The sequence below is a fragment of the Caretta caretta genome, chromosome 18 (genome assembly GCF_965140235.1).
Source record: "Caretta caretta isolate rCarCar2 chromosome 18, rCarCar1.hap1, whole genome shotgun sequence".
NCBI classification, from domain to species: Eukaryota; Metazoa; Chordata; order Testudines; family Cheloniidae; genus Caretta; species Caretta caretta.
Window position 1 is genome coordinate 16,008,499 of NC_134223.1, and position 15,724 is coordinate 16,024,222.

At 48.2% G+C, this 15,724-nt stretch overlaps 1 protein-coding gene across 1 annotated transcript in view; it reads right to left on the reverse strand.

The window, feature by feature from the left end:
- Window positions 1-5,868: 5,868 nt before the first annotated feature.
- The window catches only part of ACAP3 (ArfGAP with coiled-coil, ankyrin repeat and PH domains 3), a 158,628-nt gene continuing 148,772 nt past the window's right edge, over window positions 5,869-15,724 (reverse strand). The window contains exon 26 of the mRNA XM_048824822.2: window positions 5,869-8,271. Within this exon, the coding sequence (XP_048680779.1) occupies window positions 8,165-8,271 (107 nt within the window). The 3' untranslated portion in view covers window positions 5,869-8,164. The remainder of the gene's footprint in view (window positions 8,272-15,724) is intronic.

Here is a 15,724-nt window from a genome sequence, read left to right on the forward strand (position 1 = left end):
TGGGGATACAGCTGAGGGGCTAAGTGGGTGGAAGTAACCCCAGCAGCTGGGACTATATAAGCAGACAGAAAGGCAGTGGGAGGGAGGGCAGTGGGAGCCTGAGGAAGGCAGGAATAGACCGAACAGAGGGCTGCTAGTACTGTACCCTTCCCCAGAACAAGAGGGGAAGCTGGCTAGTGACTTAACTAGTGTGTAAACCACACTCCAGGCTGAGGCCTGTTGAAGGCGGGGGAGAGTGTCTCAAAGCACAGTGGTGGTTAAGAGCCCCTGGGATTGTGGGTGGTGTTACTAAGGCTGGAAAAGACTCAGGGGCCCACCCCGTGACACCTGTTCCATCACCCTTAGCCATGGAGTGGGTGGCGGGAGGGGATAGATGGTCTCCTGCTGCCTGGATGGCGGGAGCCATCCCCTCTGACCTGACAGGACACACTCACTGCTTAGAGTTACCAGGACCGGGGAGCCAATGCTGCCGATGTGCTGCTAAGAGTCTGGACCGCTGGTGAAAGGGGGCAAAGAAAGAAGAAAGTGAATGGCTGGCGGAGAGAGGCAGGTGTGAGGGAGTGGAAATAGGAGGCAGGTTATTGCCTCCCTGCCCGTATGGGAATGGCTGGGAGGGAAACACATTTTTAATGCTGCCCCAAGACAACAGAAGGGATTAGAGCGTCATTGCTCCTAACACAGGGGATCTCAAACTTCATTGCACCGGGACCCCCTTCTGACAACAAAAATTACTACATGACTCCAGGAGTGGGGACCGAAGCCTGAGTCCACCTGATTTCCACTGCTCCGGGTCGGGGAGCCAGAGCCAAAGCCTGAGCCCCACTGCCCTGGGCAGGGAAGGGGTCAAAGCTGAAGTCCAAGGGCTTCAGCCCTAGCCAGGGGGCCTGTAACCTGAGTCTCAGGCTTTGGCCCAGGGTGGTGAGGCCCAGCCCTGAGCCCCAGTAAGTCTAAGCCAGCCCCGACAACCCCATTAAAATGGGGTTGCAATCCACAGTTTGAGAACCGCTGTACCTAACACCACGTCTGCATGCTGCACTTTGCTTCTGCCTTTCAGTCACAGAGGCAAGGTCATCCTAGGCCTCGCAGGTGCCAATGGCTAGCCCAGAACTCCTGAGGGAGCCAGCTGGGAATATTCCCAAGATGCCTCCTCCTCCCACTGGAGCTGTGGCGATTGATAGCAAGAAACATCCAATAAGTTACCCAATCACTGAAACTCCCTCTTGTCAGAGCCTTGGCAGCCCAGCCTCTTTTGTTCCCTGAGGTGCTGTCAAACCCACGCACGTTGCTTCAAAGGGCTGGTGGCCCAGGGCTGCTCCCTGTGAAGTTTATCTTCAGTAGAGGCTACATTAATTGCATTAAACAGTCATTAGGGATCTCCTTAAACCTCACTGGCTTGGAATCCAGAGCACCGCTGGAGCACGGGGGGGGGGGGGGGGCCTCTTTCCCCTTCAGGAGTCGTCTGTCATGTCTCCCATTGTAATAGGAAAGTTCATTCCTTTAATCACTGGATTCCTAAGTGAGGCTCCTTCATGTCCATAATGGCCCATGTGGGCTAAAGACCTACAGAAGAAAAGCATGTGATTGCACAACTTCCAAGCCTTAAGTCCTGACTGCCTCGAGGCTGAATGTAGGTGATTAAGCACTATGGAGCAAGAGTCCCTGAAGCAAACCGGGTTCATCTTCTCTTGTCAATTACAGTGACCAGCTATAGTAACCGTAGTTGGGCAGGAGCCTTCGACTGACGTCTCATCTGAAAAGCTGCCACCGCCCAGAGCACAGATCCCCCTAGCAGCATGCTTCGGGAGTAGACGCAATAATGAGTCAGGGGGGTGGAGAGGGAGGATCTGACTGCTGACATAACAGCATAAGGACTGGAGCGCCCAGGCCACAAATACTGTATTGTTCACAAGTGTGGTCTTTGGTGAAATTCCCTCTAAGCACATGTTCCAATAATAATAACAGCCATCCTAATCAGTACTTAACCAGCACATTGCGTCATCAAAGCATTCATACTGCATCTTCACAATGTCCCTGGCAGAAACGGTAGTAAAGATTCTCCTCCTCCTTTTGCAGAGGTGGAAACTGACCTGCCTAGAGCCGCCCACAGCAACTCAGAGCTGGGATCAGATCTCAGACTTCTGAGCTGGACACTAGCCAGTACTGCCTCTCATTATTGCTGAAGGTTATGGGTAATCACACAGGGTAGGCCCTACTGTAATTACCTTGTAACCTGCACTTTAGATTAGGAGACAGAAATGACCATACATTGACCCTGCAGGTACGCTGCGTGTTTAGTGACTATGCTTTGCATTTCTACACCACCTTCCATCTCAGTCTTAAAGTGGTTTACAAAAACAAATGAATTAAACCTCACCACCACCTCTCTCTGCTGCAGAGATTATTGTTTTTCTGATGGAAACAAGAGGTGATATGGCTTGCAAAGGACATATAGCTCTGTAAAAGGCAAGCAGCATGAGAGTATACAGAGGATGGCTTGACACCAAGATGATGGGCACGGTAGATATGATAGCCAGAAACGTGTCTAGTATATATCAGGAGTACACCACATGGCCCAATCAATATCTCAGCTCCAAACACCCAGAACTTCAGCAGTGTTCATAATCCAGATGTGTATCTGAATGCAGCGACTAGGACCCGGTCTATCCTTATCGGGGTTTTCCCGTGTTTCCAAATCTTAGTTATAGCTGGTCACTGTAATTGTCTAGAGAAGATGAACCCATTTGCTTAAGGGACTCTTGCACCATAGTGCTTGATTACCTGCATTCACCCTCCAGCCAGTCAGGACTTTACAGCTTGGAATTTGTGTCCTTGTGGGTGCTTTTTCTTTAGGTCTCAAGCCCACAAAGGATAATGATTGCATCAGATAAATACATGGCAAGTTGCTCATTTTCCATTGTCATTTATTTACCTTCCAGACTGTGGTCACCAGTGAGACAAAATGGAATAAGAGGCAGGTGGAAGCAACCCTATCCTCAGCCTATGTATAATCATTGTCCCACTATCCCCTCAAAACCAAAGTCACTGGTAGTGTGACCTGTCATGGGGGAGAGAGAGGGATATCCATTTGATGCAGGAGTTAAAAGCCTACATGGCCTTTTCTTTAGAAGGAATTTGTGCCTTTATGCAATTCTGCTAAAGCAACAGACGGAGTGTTGGAAAGACCCATTAGAAATAGTCCTGGAGAAATGGAGAGGTCCAATAGCCAGGATCTAGATAGCCCCAAACTTCACACCTCAGGCCTCCCTCCACTTTTGAGACACTGACTGAGATTTAAGGTCAGAAAAGAGTAGGACGTATATATGGAGTAGGATGGAGCAGGCTGTTATTATGGGGGAATTGTTTATGTTTCTGCATGTGTATCTAATAAACTGCTACATTGCAAGTGTCTCTTGGTTGCTTTGGTGCTGCTTAAATGCCACATTTGTTTCTTGCAGTGTTGTTGTAACTGTGTTGGTCTCCGTATATGAGAGAGACAAGATAGGTGAGGTAATGTCTTGATTGGACCAACTTGGTTTGGAGGAAGGGATAAGCTTTCGAGCTGAGGTCTGGAGGAACCAGGAAGTCCAAGCTAAATATGAGGCGGGGCAGATTGCTAAACAGAAGGGGCTCACACATGGAGTAAAATTTAATGGATGAAATTTAATAGTGAGAAGTGTAAGGTTATGCATTTAGGGATTAATAACAAGAATTTTAGTTATAAGCTGGGAACGCATCAATTAGAGGTAACGGAGGAGGAGAAGGACCTTGGAGTATTGGTTGATCATAGGATGACTATGAGCCGCCAATGTGATATGGCCGTGAAAAAAGCTAATGTGGTCTTGGGATGCATCAGGCGAGGTATTTCCAGTAGAGATAAGGAGGTTTTAGTGCCATTACACAAGGCATTGGTGAGACCTCACTGTGTGCAGTTCTGGTCTCCCATGTTTATGAAGGATGAATTCAAACTGGAACAGGTACAGAGAAGGGCTACTAGGATGATCCGAGGAATGGAAAACCTGCCTTATGAAAGGAGACTCAAGGAGCTTGGCTTGTTTAGCCTAACTAAAAGAAGGTTGAGGGGAGATATGATTGCTCTCTATAAATATATCAGAGGGATAAATACCAGAGAGGGAAAGGAATTATTTAAGCTCAGTACCAATGTGGACACAAGAACAAATGGATATAAACTGGTCATTGGGAAGTTTAGACTTGAAATTAGATGAAGGTTTCTAACTGTCAGAGGAGTGAAGTTTTGGAATAGCCTTCCAAGGGAAGCAGTGGGGGCAACAGACCCATCTGGCTTTAAGATTAAACTCGATAAGTTTATGGAGGAGATGGTATGATGGGATAACATGATTTTGGTAATTAATTGATCTTTAAATATTCATGGTAAATAGGCCCAATGGCCTGTGATGGGATGTTAGATGGGGTGAGATCTGAGTTACTACAGAAAATTCTTTCCTGGGTATCTGGCTGGTGAATCTTGCCCATATGCTCAGGGTTTAGCTGATCGCCATATTTGGGGTCGGGAAGGAATTTTCCTCCAGGGCAGATTGGAAGAGGCCCTGGAGGTTTTTCGCCTTCTTCTGTAGCATGGGGCACGGGTCACTTGCTGGAGGATTCTCTGCTCCTTGAAGTCTTTAAACCACGATTTGAGGACTTCAATAGCTCAGACATAGGTGAGAGGTTTATCGCAGGAGTGGGTGGGTGAGATTCTGTGGCCTGCATTGTGCAGGAGTTCGGACTAGATGATCATAATGGTCCCTTCTGACCTTAGTATCTATGTATCTATGAATCTATCTATGAGTAGGAGACCACTTAAAATGAAAATGACCCCTTATGATTAACAATCTCTTTCATCTCGTATTTAGGCTGGACACTCTGGTGACTTTCTCCAGACCTGAGGAAAAGCTCTGCCAAACTTAAAAAAGTGTCCCTTCTGCCAACAGAAGTTGGTCCGCTCACAGATATTGCCTCACCCACCTTGTCTCTCTCACCCTTGTTTCTGTCATTACACCAGATAAGAGAAAATGGTACTGAATAGTTCAGCAATAGCCCAGGTCAGGAGGGACATAGAGTTGTTACCCATTTGTTGCCTGTTTGGTAACCTACATTAAATGAGCTTCTGGCCTTTGTCCAGTCGTTGATGTTATTGCAACAGCACTGAGTAGTCTCAACCGTGGACCAGGACCACATTGTGCTAGACACTGTACAAACGCAGAGCAAACGGACAGTCCCCAGAAAACGTATAGTCTCAGTTCCCAGTAGACTATCTAATCTATCTATCTATCTATCTATCTAATCTTTTGATGTACACTCATCTTTCCCAGCTGCAACGGGGGATCACAGTTGCAAAGACAAAAGAAGAAAACATTCAGGGTCATAGCTGTGGATAGGGACCTAGGAGCTCATGGTTCTCTCATGGAGTCTAGTGGTTCCCAGTCTCCAGTTCTGGTACTTTAGGCTGGTACTCTATCTCCTCTTCGCCTCGCCATGGAATCTGTCCTTTTTTATTTCATGATTGAGCATGTACAATTATTTCCACCACTAACCAAGGAGACTCTGGAACGGAAACAATCTTGAGGTGAAAGCCTGGCTCCACTGAAGTCAATGGCAAAACTCCCATTGACTTCAATGACCTGGCTAGGCTTTGCCTTAATCTGAATCAAACATGCCAGCTACCCAAAAAAGTTGGGAGCCCTGCATCTCCTTGGAGGAAAATTCATTTGTTCCCCCTCCCGCCCCCCCCCCGACTTCCAGCCATAAACGAGTGCCTAATAAATCTCACGTTATAAAAACCCTCTCCAACTAAAATGCTCCATTTGTTTACAGAAGCCTAGACTGGAAAGAATGAGGAAACACGCCTGGTTTTCGAAACAAAAATTCTCATATTTTACTTCCAATTAATAGGTATCACTTGTATGTGAGACTTTTCCATTCCCCCTTATTTAAAAAATACATTTCTTCTGCTTTATGATATATTACATTTCAGCATGTAAACACGGTTTATATACATCATTCTGACAATCCACTTTAATTTGTCATGGTGCCTATACCTGTATAGTCCACACATAACCCTTTTTATAGCGATGAAATAATATTACAGGTAAAAAAATAGTAATGAAAGCCATGCCGTACAGGAAGAGTTCTGCTCTCCTAGCGTTGCGACACACAGTAGGCATGAGCTACAAAACTCTTCAAGGGGGCGAGGGCCAGGTTCTGTTTTCAGATCTGCATGCACAGCTCCCATAGTATAATTATGATAATAGTACATAGGGCTTTTCACCCAAGAGTCTCAAGGCACTTAACACACGAGGCACACACAGAAGTGAAGTGATTTGCCATAGGCCACGCAGCAGGCCAGGAACAGAATCCAGGTCTGTTAAATCCGAGTCTGGGTCTCTAGCCATTGAGCCACACAGCCACTAAAAGGCATGGGAAGCTGCATGTGGGTGGTGGTCAGCCTACAGTGAATTAGAGTGTGTGGGGGCGATGGAAAACCAGCCATGCAAAGTAGTGCAACGGGCCGTTGGTGCTGTGCCATTCTTAGCCAAGTGGAGCTGACTAAACTCACTTCATTTGCAAATCTGGTTCAGCAGCATAAGACATCAGCGTCTTTGGCAGTGTGCTGGCCCAGGAACGTTCAAGCTCAGTTGGAAAAGTTGTGGTTTTTTCCAGTGAGGCCCCTGCATGCTGAAGTTTTTACTCCAGACAGGCCAGTACTGACAACCTGGATCCAGACACCGCACACATCCCTGAATATTCAGGTGTTTGAAACCAGATGCACAGCTGAATATTCCATCATGAACCCCTCTTTGGTTTCTCCTGTGCCCTGGGTTACCCCTCTATAACGGAAGGCAGAATATGCCCCAACAACATACTGCCTGTGGCATTCACAAATGTTTATCTTCTCATTTGGGTTTGGTACCGTGACAAATGAACCCCTTAGCCACACATGGCTACAACTTCTTTGCTGGTTGTACTTGTTACCACCTCTCTGATAACTTGGGTTGCTGGACAGAAACAGGTAGCAATTTAAGTCAAACCCTTATGGTTTTCATAGAGTCTAACACGAACTGTTCCCAAGGGGGAAGGGCTCAGAAGCTATATTCACTCCTGCATCTGGCAGGAAGGAGCTCAGAGGATCTTCACACCCTATTCTCCAAGGGTAAGCCCCAAAATCCCTCTGTGCAGAAACCAAATACACAAGCAACACAGGTGAGATACTCTAGGTCCCCAAAACAGGCCCAACCTCAACAGAAAGTCATTTGTCGTGGCTTTAAACTCTTTGCGGCTGGGGTCTGCTGCCGCCTCGCAGCCGATATTCCATGTTTCTGAGGTGGTTGCCAGCCTGTGTCAACTTTGGGATGTTTTGACTTTTCTCCTTGATGAGTTATTCTGCATCCTTTGGGTTTCTAAACCAAAAAGGATAAAATCTGAGAATGAACCTATTCAAATACTAACCACAGCTCAGCAGGAATATCATCCCTGGAATGCGTCCCTCCCTAACGCAGAAAGTCACTTCTCTTCTTCCGGCGTTTGCCCCAACTGACGTAAAGGATGCTGCTGCTGCCCTGGGCAAACCATTTTGCTGGTGTCTGTGTGAAAATGTCTCTCCGTTCCTGTCCCATGCTCCTGCTGTGTCAGCTTTGATATCCCAGTGGTGCAGCAAAAGTCAGCTTTGCAGGGATTAACATATTCTGCAGAAAAGGTGCTTGGTTCCCCCTTTGCTACCCCTTATTTTTAGTGATGGGATGTGTGGCCCCCTACCTTTTAGTCATTAACAAACCGAAGGTCAAATCTTTATTGACTTGAGCAGGCGTTTGGCCCGAGGGAGGCCCAGGGGCTGAGGGAGTGAACTGCAAAGAAGCAGGGATTTCTTTGCATAGTTGGTTCAGCCCTGTTTGGATACGCTGGCTGGTTAGTCATGTCACCACGGGTCATTGGTCTGAGATGTGGATACAAAAGCAGGCACTGGAATAAACACTGCGTGCTCCATAAGTGTGTGTTTGGACAGGGACCAGATGGCTGGGTCTTCCTCCAGTAGATGAGCCCAGCAGACCCATTCCGCCTTGGCAAACCGCTCCCCCTTCCCGCTCTCCCAGGGCTCTGGTAGCTCACAGCTGACTCTCCAGCCGAAGGCCTCGGACGAGGAGGGGAAGGGCTATCTGCAGGAGTGGCTGAAGGGGAAGCTCCGCCGGTTGAGTTTCTCAGGGTCGTTCGAAGCCATGTGGGAGAACTCCCGGAAGATGTCGAGGTACGTCGCATCTCCTGCAGGGGAAGACAAGTTAATCCCGACATTATCCTTTGCACTTCTTCGATGCCTGGAAAAGGTGCTCAGCAGCTCTGAAAACCCAGCCCTATGCGCCCCCTCCCCAAAAAGGCACCCAGGATTAGTGGACACTTGGACGTTTTGGCCTGAGTGACTTGCTCCAAGCCACCCAGGAAAGTCCCTGACAGAGACGTGAATAGAGCCCAGGAGTCCTGGCTCCTAGCTAGCCCTGCACTGTTATTTAGCCACAAGGTCACCTTCTGACTTTGAACTCCTTGTACATAGGAACTGGTTTGTTTCTAAACTTTGATAGACCTACCCTTTATCACGACTCTTGCTTCTCACCCCGCTTTGGGATCATTCCCCCCCGCCCCCATCCATCTCTGACCATTGCTTTCTCGTTAAGTATCCAGGCACATGAGCCAGTAGAGGGCTGGGTTTGTTAAGGAGCCAACCTGGCAGCCCTCTACCCCGATACTTCTCCCCAGCACAGCACAGCCAGCCATGAAAGCTTCCCCCAATGGGCCCTGCCATTGCACCTCCCTGTGACCTGCAAGGACCACGGATAAGATGGTAGTTGGCTTGTAGTCCCTGACCTCTCGGCTGGCGCCCAGACAGGATGTTGGGTCGTGACGGAGGGTCAGGAGGGAGACACCTGTCCACCCATGCTGGAGGGAAACAACAACTCATTGCACATAGACCATCAAACGGCAACAACTTTCCACGGCTGCCACGCCAGCGCTGGGTTGAAACGTCTGACCGAGGCGCGACGGGCGCGGTGTCCCAGCACCAAGGCCCAGAGCCGTCCCGGCTCCCTTGGCTTGTGCAAGGCTTCAGTGCAGATGCTCCAGCAAAGCCCCACAGGGATCACTAGACACCTGCAGCCCGTTCATAATCCCAGTGCTGGCTGAGCCGTCCCTGCAGGGGCTGGGACTATTTCAATTTAGGACAAGGCCGCTAAGCTAACTTCCTCTTGTGACCACATCAGCATGCGAACCCAGAGGGAAACACACAAGGGCAGGGGGCCCCCACCTCGCCGTCTCCTTCCTGGGGTGTTGGTGCCAGAAGCAGGGTGAAGGGGGCTTGGTGCGAACTGCCTGACAGGAAGCCTACTCTCACCAAGGCAGCTCGATGGAAGCATCCAGTGCGTCTTCATTGCCTCCTCCCTGCTGCAGAGACAGACCGTGGCTGGGGAAGAGGCTACAGGGGTGCATGACAGTGCTCCCTCCCCAGAGTGAAATAACACAGCATCTGAGCCTTTCTCCCGGCCCCCGCCAGGGAGCTGTGTGCACTCGGTCTGGTTTGTCACGAGCGACGTTCTCCCTGCAAGGTGTGTTTAGTTGTATTGATTTAATGCCCGGCTCACTTGTGGCTTCCAGCCACTAGGCTGCATTGGGCAGCGGTGCCATGTTGGCCTCCACTCCTCACCAGGCGAGCCCCACCGGCCAGTGGGTGGGTCGTCAGCTCCTCTCGGACCCCTGAGGGGCGCACGCATGCACCACTGCCTGCCCGAGCACTTGGGAGAGCACACAGACTGCGACTGGGCCCAGCCATTGTCCAGGGGGTACCTGGAGGGAGGCGGTGTCTTGCCTCCAGGCTGCTCCCTTGTGCACATGCGCGAGTCTCTTGGGGAACGGTCTCTTGGCTTGTTTAGGTTTAAAACTGGTGCATGTTACCGAAGCCCTGACGTGTCAAGGACCCGGGTCTGTTCCCCTCCCGGTCCGTGCGAGGAGCAGCCGTCTGCTGAACTGTTCCCACTGAGTACTGGTAGGTCGGGAGTGACACCATCTGATAGCTCCAGACAGCCTTGGTCCCAGGCCGGGTTTTTCTCCCATGGATCTTTGCTCCCTGTGGCAAGGTTTCTGGCCTTTTTCAATGTAATCTGAATTGCAGAGTAGCTGTGCTCTCCCGGAGATGGCTGGAGATATGGGCATGAGCATATGCCACGAGCCAGCAGTGAGTAAACTGAATCCTTATGTGAACATGAAGTCCCCACTCATTACTCCACAAATGGAGTTTCTTCTTTTAAAGTTATGGACTCAGAGTGTAAGCTCTCTGGGCTAGGGGGTACGTTATGCATCGGTACATTCCCCTGGAACAATGGACTCCTGCTGCTCCTGCCAATCAAATCAAATAATAGTAATAATAATAATAATAATATGGAGCTCATTTCCAGCCAAGCCTTTGCTGGGCTTGCACTCTCACTGATTTACAGGGGTGAGTGGGAATGCCTGGATTCTTGTGCCTGGTTCCCAACCAGCCACGGGGGCTGCACTAAATGCTAAATCTCAAAACAATCTAGAGGCCAGACCCATCGCTGGCGTAACTCGGCATAGCCCCCCTTGAAGTCAGTCCAGTGTGGTCCTGGAGGTCCAGGTAACTGAGTGGGCTGCATTCTCTTTTACCCTCAACTCTCCAGGGCTACTGTCCCCAGACTCCTGCAGATTTTCCGCTGTCTGCACTGGCTTGAACAGCTGGGTGTTCTACCCAATTGTGGCTAGTGCGACCCCCCAAACAGATAGCCTTTTACATACATCCCACCCCTGGAGAAGAGTTTACTTTTGTACCTGCCTGTTACCTCTCTGAACGAAGGATGTCACCTTCCTTTCTTAAAGACTATATAGATGAGCGAGCTGTTTTCCTACGAAGAGAAGATTAACTCTTTAGAGGCTGGAGTCCCAGTTCTCAGAACGGATGTGCTAATGCACAGTGCACAGGTGACAATAACAGGGGAGGCTTTGGATTGATTGAGCCCTTGCAGGTAAAATGGACAGAAGCAACTTCAGGGGAATCATAACGTTCACAGGCAAATCCACTTGCATTCAGAATATTCATCAGTTACTCAGAAGGGCCCAGAGCCTCGATATTATGGTGATGGTTGTGATGATAGATAGATAGATAGATAGATAGATAGATAGATAGATAGATAGATATGGGGGGAGAGACATCTGGCCAGATGTAATGCCCCAGGATCAGGGTATTGCCAGGGATGGGACGGGTTGCAGAGTATCACACCTTGGGCAGGACTGTATGAAGAGTTCATTCCAGAAAGGCACCGAAATCCAATTCAGGCTCCTCTCTGTCTCTCTCTCTCTCTCTTTCTAGCATTCACATTTATTCCAGCTCTTTTGCACCACCTGAGCAGTGCTAGATCTGACAAACACTAGTACCCGAGCAGCCAGATTTCACATACTGAGAAGTCCCCAGGCGTGGGGAGTTCTCAGCTGACACAGAGCCATTGTCACCAGCTCCTTCACCACCTCGCCAAGTCCCACTCTGCACTGGCATGGGGAGAAGATATGGCTGGAGTACACACTTCTCAAGCTATGCTCGGCTGGCATATAGTCCCTGAGAGACCATAGCCAGCTGGTGTAAGTTAGAACAGCTCCCAGGCTGTTCTTACCTCTTCCAGGGCTCAGAACAGTGCCGGCCCTCCCTGGGAATCATAACTGTCTCACTGAAAGGCCCCCTTCTTTGCAACGTCCAGGGGTAACTGCGAATGTGAGCCAGTAATCCTACAACCCACTTGGATCCCAAAATAATCAGACTGAAATCCCCCCAAAGCAACAGTTCATTCGCAAATCCTGAGCTGGCGGAGGAGTGTCTGGTCTCCCTAACTCACATAGGGTGAGTTTCACTAGCACTCACAAGTGCGGTGTTGGGCCAGATTTTCTTCTGCCATGCACCTTTGTGGCGCACCATTTACACTCGTGCAAAGTGCGTGTAAAAACGCTGCCAGATTACAAGGGTACCTTTTCAAACCCATTTTGCACAGATGTAAATGGCAACACGAGCTGCAAGGAGGGAATCAGGCCTGGTTTGCTCACTTGAAACAGACGGTGTCTCCACCTACTAATCCTGGGGTAAACCAAGGAGTGGTGACTTCATATCTTATAAAGAGAAAGTGCTGTCATTTCTAACATAGGGGTTACTGGAGGGGCTGGGATCCTGTCTCTGACAGTAGCCCAAGTTGGATTTGTCTGCAGGAGGCATGGAGCTGCCATAATGCACTTGAGGTTGCAGGTTTTTACATCATCAGAGCGCATTTCTTCTAGATCCCTACAAATGAATCACGCAGTGGTGATTTCCAGCACATTTAGGTATATGTCAAGGCATCCTGTCACTAAGCTCATAGGGGCTGCCACATTGGAAAAGACCGCCGCCCCCCCGGTGCTCCATCTATTCCAGTATCCTGTCTCCAACAGCTAATAATGAAATGATCAGAAGAAGGCGTGAAGCTGCCATAACGCAGTTCGATATACCATGGTAGCAAATTGCACTCCATTGGTGATTAACTCATATAATCAAACAGGAAGCTTGAAAACTCATAAGTTTTGTTATTGTTAACATAAAGCCCCATTCAACTCCCAGTGAAGTCACTAGGAACACTCCTATTGACTCCAGTAGTAGCTGGATCATGTCCACAAGCACTGATGTAGTCTTATTCAGATAGATAGCTAATTATATAGTTTTGAACATTGCTCAGTTATCTGTTTCAATAATATCCTGAGGCATCCAGTTCCACAGATTAATTTTATCTCAGCTACCTATCTGGCCCCCATTATTGTAGAAATGTCTTAGTCATTACCTGAGTATCTCACAATCTTTAATGTATTTATCCTCACAATACCCTTTCGAGGGCAGGGTTCTGCTGTTATCCCCATGGCACAGATGGGGAACTGAGGCCCAGAGAGATCACGTGATTTGCCCAAGGTCACAAAAGAAATCTGTGGCAGGGCAGGGATTTGACCACAGGTCTCCAAAGTCTAGGCTAGTGCCCCTAATCCTTCCTTTCTATATGCAATGGCCTTGCCATTTTGGGGGGAGGTGGAGACACAACCAGGGATGAGGACACGTGAGATAACTGTAATGATCTTTCCCATATTAAACTGTTCTGACTGTCCTCATAAATCCACAAACCCAACCCGATTTAAAAAATAGATTTGTTTGTCCCACCAGAACAAGTGGAGCTAATAATTCAACGTAGTGTCTGCGTTTCTCTGCTGCTCTGAGAGTGATGGAAACCTTGAAGTAGGAGACATCTTCCAAAAGGCACCTGCGATTAGATTATCTGATGGTAAGCAAAGGACAACAACCTTGCGACTGAAGTGGCTTTAAAGTGCTCAGCCTGAGGGTGGGAATGTAGGATTTTAGCTGTGTTGCAAGGCCTCCTTTTCCAGGACTGATCGTATGCTGGATAAGTTAAATAAGTACTTAAAAAAGACACAGTAGGGGATATTTTGAATCGGCCACCTTTGACCCAGTGTCCCTTTCAAGTGGTTTGAAATCACGATGTTATCACAGGATAGTGCTAGGGACGCTTAACCAGCCACTCAAAAATGCAGAATATTTATGTGCCATTCCACTCTGTTTGCTGACGCAGTTCAGCCCGTGGCTTGCAGTGGAAGAATAACAGGTCAAAAGGGGATAATATCGTAGCTACAGTTAATACAGGCAAGAGACCCTCAGTAAATAAAACGAGCCAAAGCAGAAGGAGGTAAGGAGTTTATCTAGATTTTTATTAAGAGTGTTTCAAGAGACAATAGAGGGTGGAAGGGGGGAGGAAAAAGCTGACACCATGGCAACGGTTTGAAAATTGTACAAAGATAATAACATATAGAATAGTCAGTTCCATAGTTATACTCAGTACAGATTGTAGAGGCAAAGGGGAAATAAAAAAAAAAAGGGTCACCAAGTTGTATGGAAAGCAGGCAAGTGAAGGAGATTAATATGCGATAGCGTATTTACAGCAAGGGTAAGTCCCGTGTACAGCAGCCCCAGCTGTTAGTGCATCCAGAGCCTATTAAACAAACCACACCTAGCAGCTTCGACTTGGCTGAAAGATCCTCTTTCTTTCCGTGCTGTTTAGGTAGGAAGTGATGGAGTCTCGGGCCAGGCAAGAAGCCGGTTGGGCTTTGCTCCCCAATGGCTCGAAAGCCTTCATTCAGGGCTGCCAGTTAACATAACCTTGCACTGATCCAAGCTTATCCCCCTGGGATTTATCCTTCCTTGGCTCCGGCCGTGGGTCTGACCCAGAGGGGTCACACGTCACAGGACTAATACACCCTGACATTCATGTGCTGTTTGATGGACGTGATGGATGGAAGCTGAGCTGAGATGGTTTTATACAAACGGGGGTCGGTGCAGCAGAAGGCAGCAGCCCGGTTCTTCCAAAAATGCACCTTAATGGAGCACATGGATGTACAAACTAAACAATTCCCTAGCTATTGGGGAGACGCTAAGAACTGAGACTCATTTAGGGAGCCCCTGGCTCCTTGCCTGGCTGACCCTTCTCTGCCATCTTACTCCTGCACTAGAAATCGATGGGTTCTGTTAGTGCCCTGCAAACTGACATTCATGACTCTGCTACGTTCAGGAACCGTGTGACAGCCCCCCACCCTTTCCCCCTCCCACACATATCTGGCCACCTGACAGCCCCATCTTCCCACCGACTCCTTGTCTTTCAGTTTAAGAGCCTTATTCCCACACTCTGGTGATGCAGCGACTGCAGACTTCAGGGCTTGGACCGTTACACATCATATTCCTATGGAAACAGCACTCGGTATTTTGGTATCTTTATTTATTTTTTTCTCGTGTCCTTTCAAACTCCCATTCCCCTTCCCCTCCCGCCCTTTCATCATCACATCTCTCCGCACGCACACACATACACACACACACACACACGCACAAGTTTGTCATCAGCTGATCAGTTGTTTAATATAACATTTAGTCTGTTCATGCTTTTTTGCCTTTGGATGAAAGCACGGATGCCCCGGGGTTTAACAGACAGGACTGCAGCAGAATGGCACAACACAGCATTCCTGGTCGTATGGAAGGAGACAGCAACAGCTGTGTCCATTAATCTGAGGCTACTGGAGGCCTCTCAATGCATTTCTTTAGGAGTATCCATTTTTCATCGTGTGGAAATAACACTCAAATTTTCCAGTCTGAGATGTTGCAAATGTCAGAGAAATGACATCCGATGAAGTGAGGTGTAGCTCATGAAAGCTTATGCTCAAATAAATTGGTTAGTCTCTAAGGTGCCACAAGTCCTCCTTTTCTTTTTAGAGAAATTCATGCTCATCTCAGTCTCAGTTTGCCAACTCTCATGCTTTACAAGCACCAATATTTCTCCCCTTGACGGAATTATTGGAAGGAATGGCAAGGCACACAGACTCAGCTTATCATGATTAATAATATTAAAATAATGAGTGTGTGGAGTGGGGGGTAGTTTCTCTGGTTTAGATGGCAATTTGCCAGTTTGTACACACATTGAACAGAGAGTATAATCTCAATCTGCAAGTCTTTTGTACCCATCCAATCTACAATTGAAGATGTGCTTAAAATGCAAAATTCAGACCCTCCAATTCAAGTATTTGGATCCAGGATGTTGGGTTGGCCACAATATAGTTGGAACAAATATTCAAAGCTTGTCCCAGATCTCAAATACCC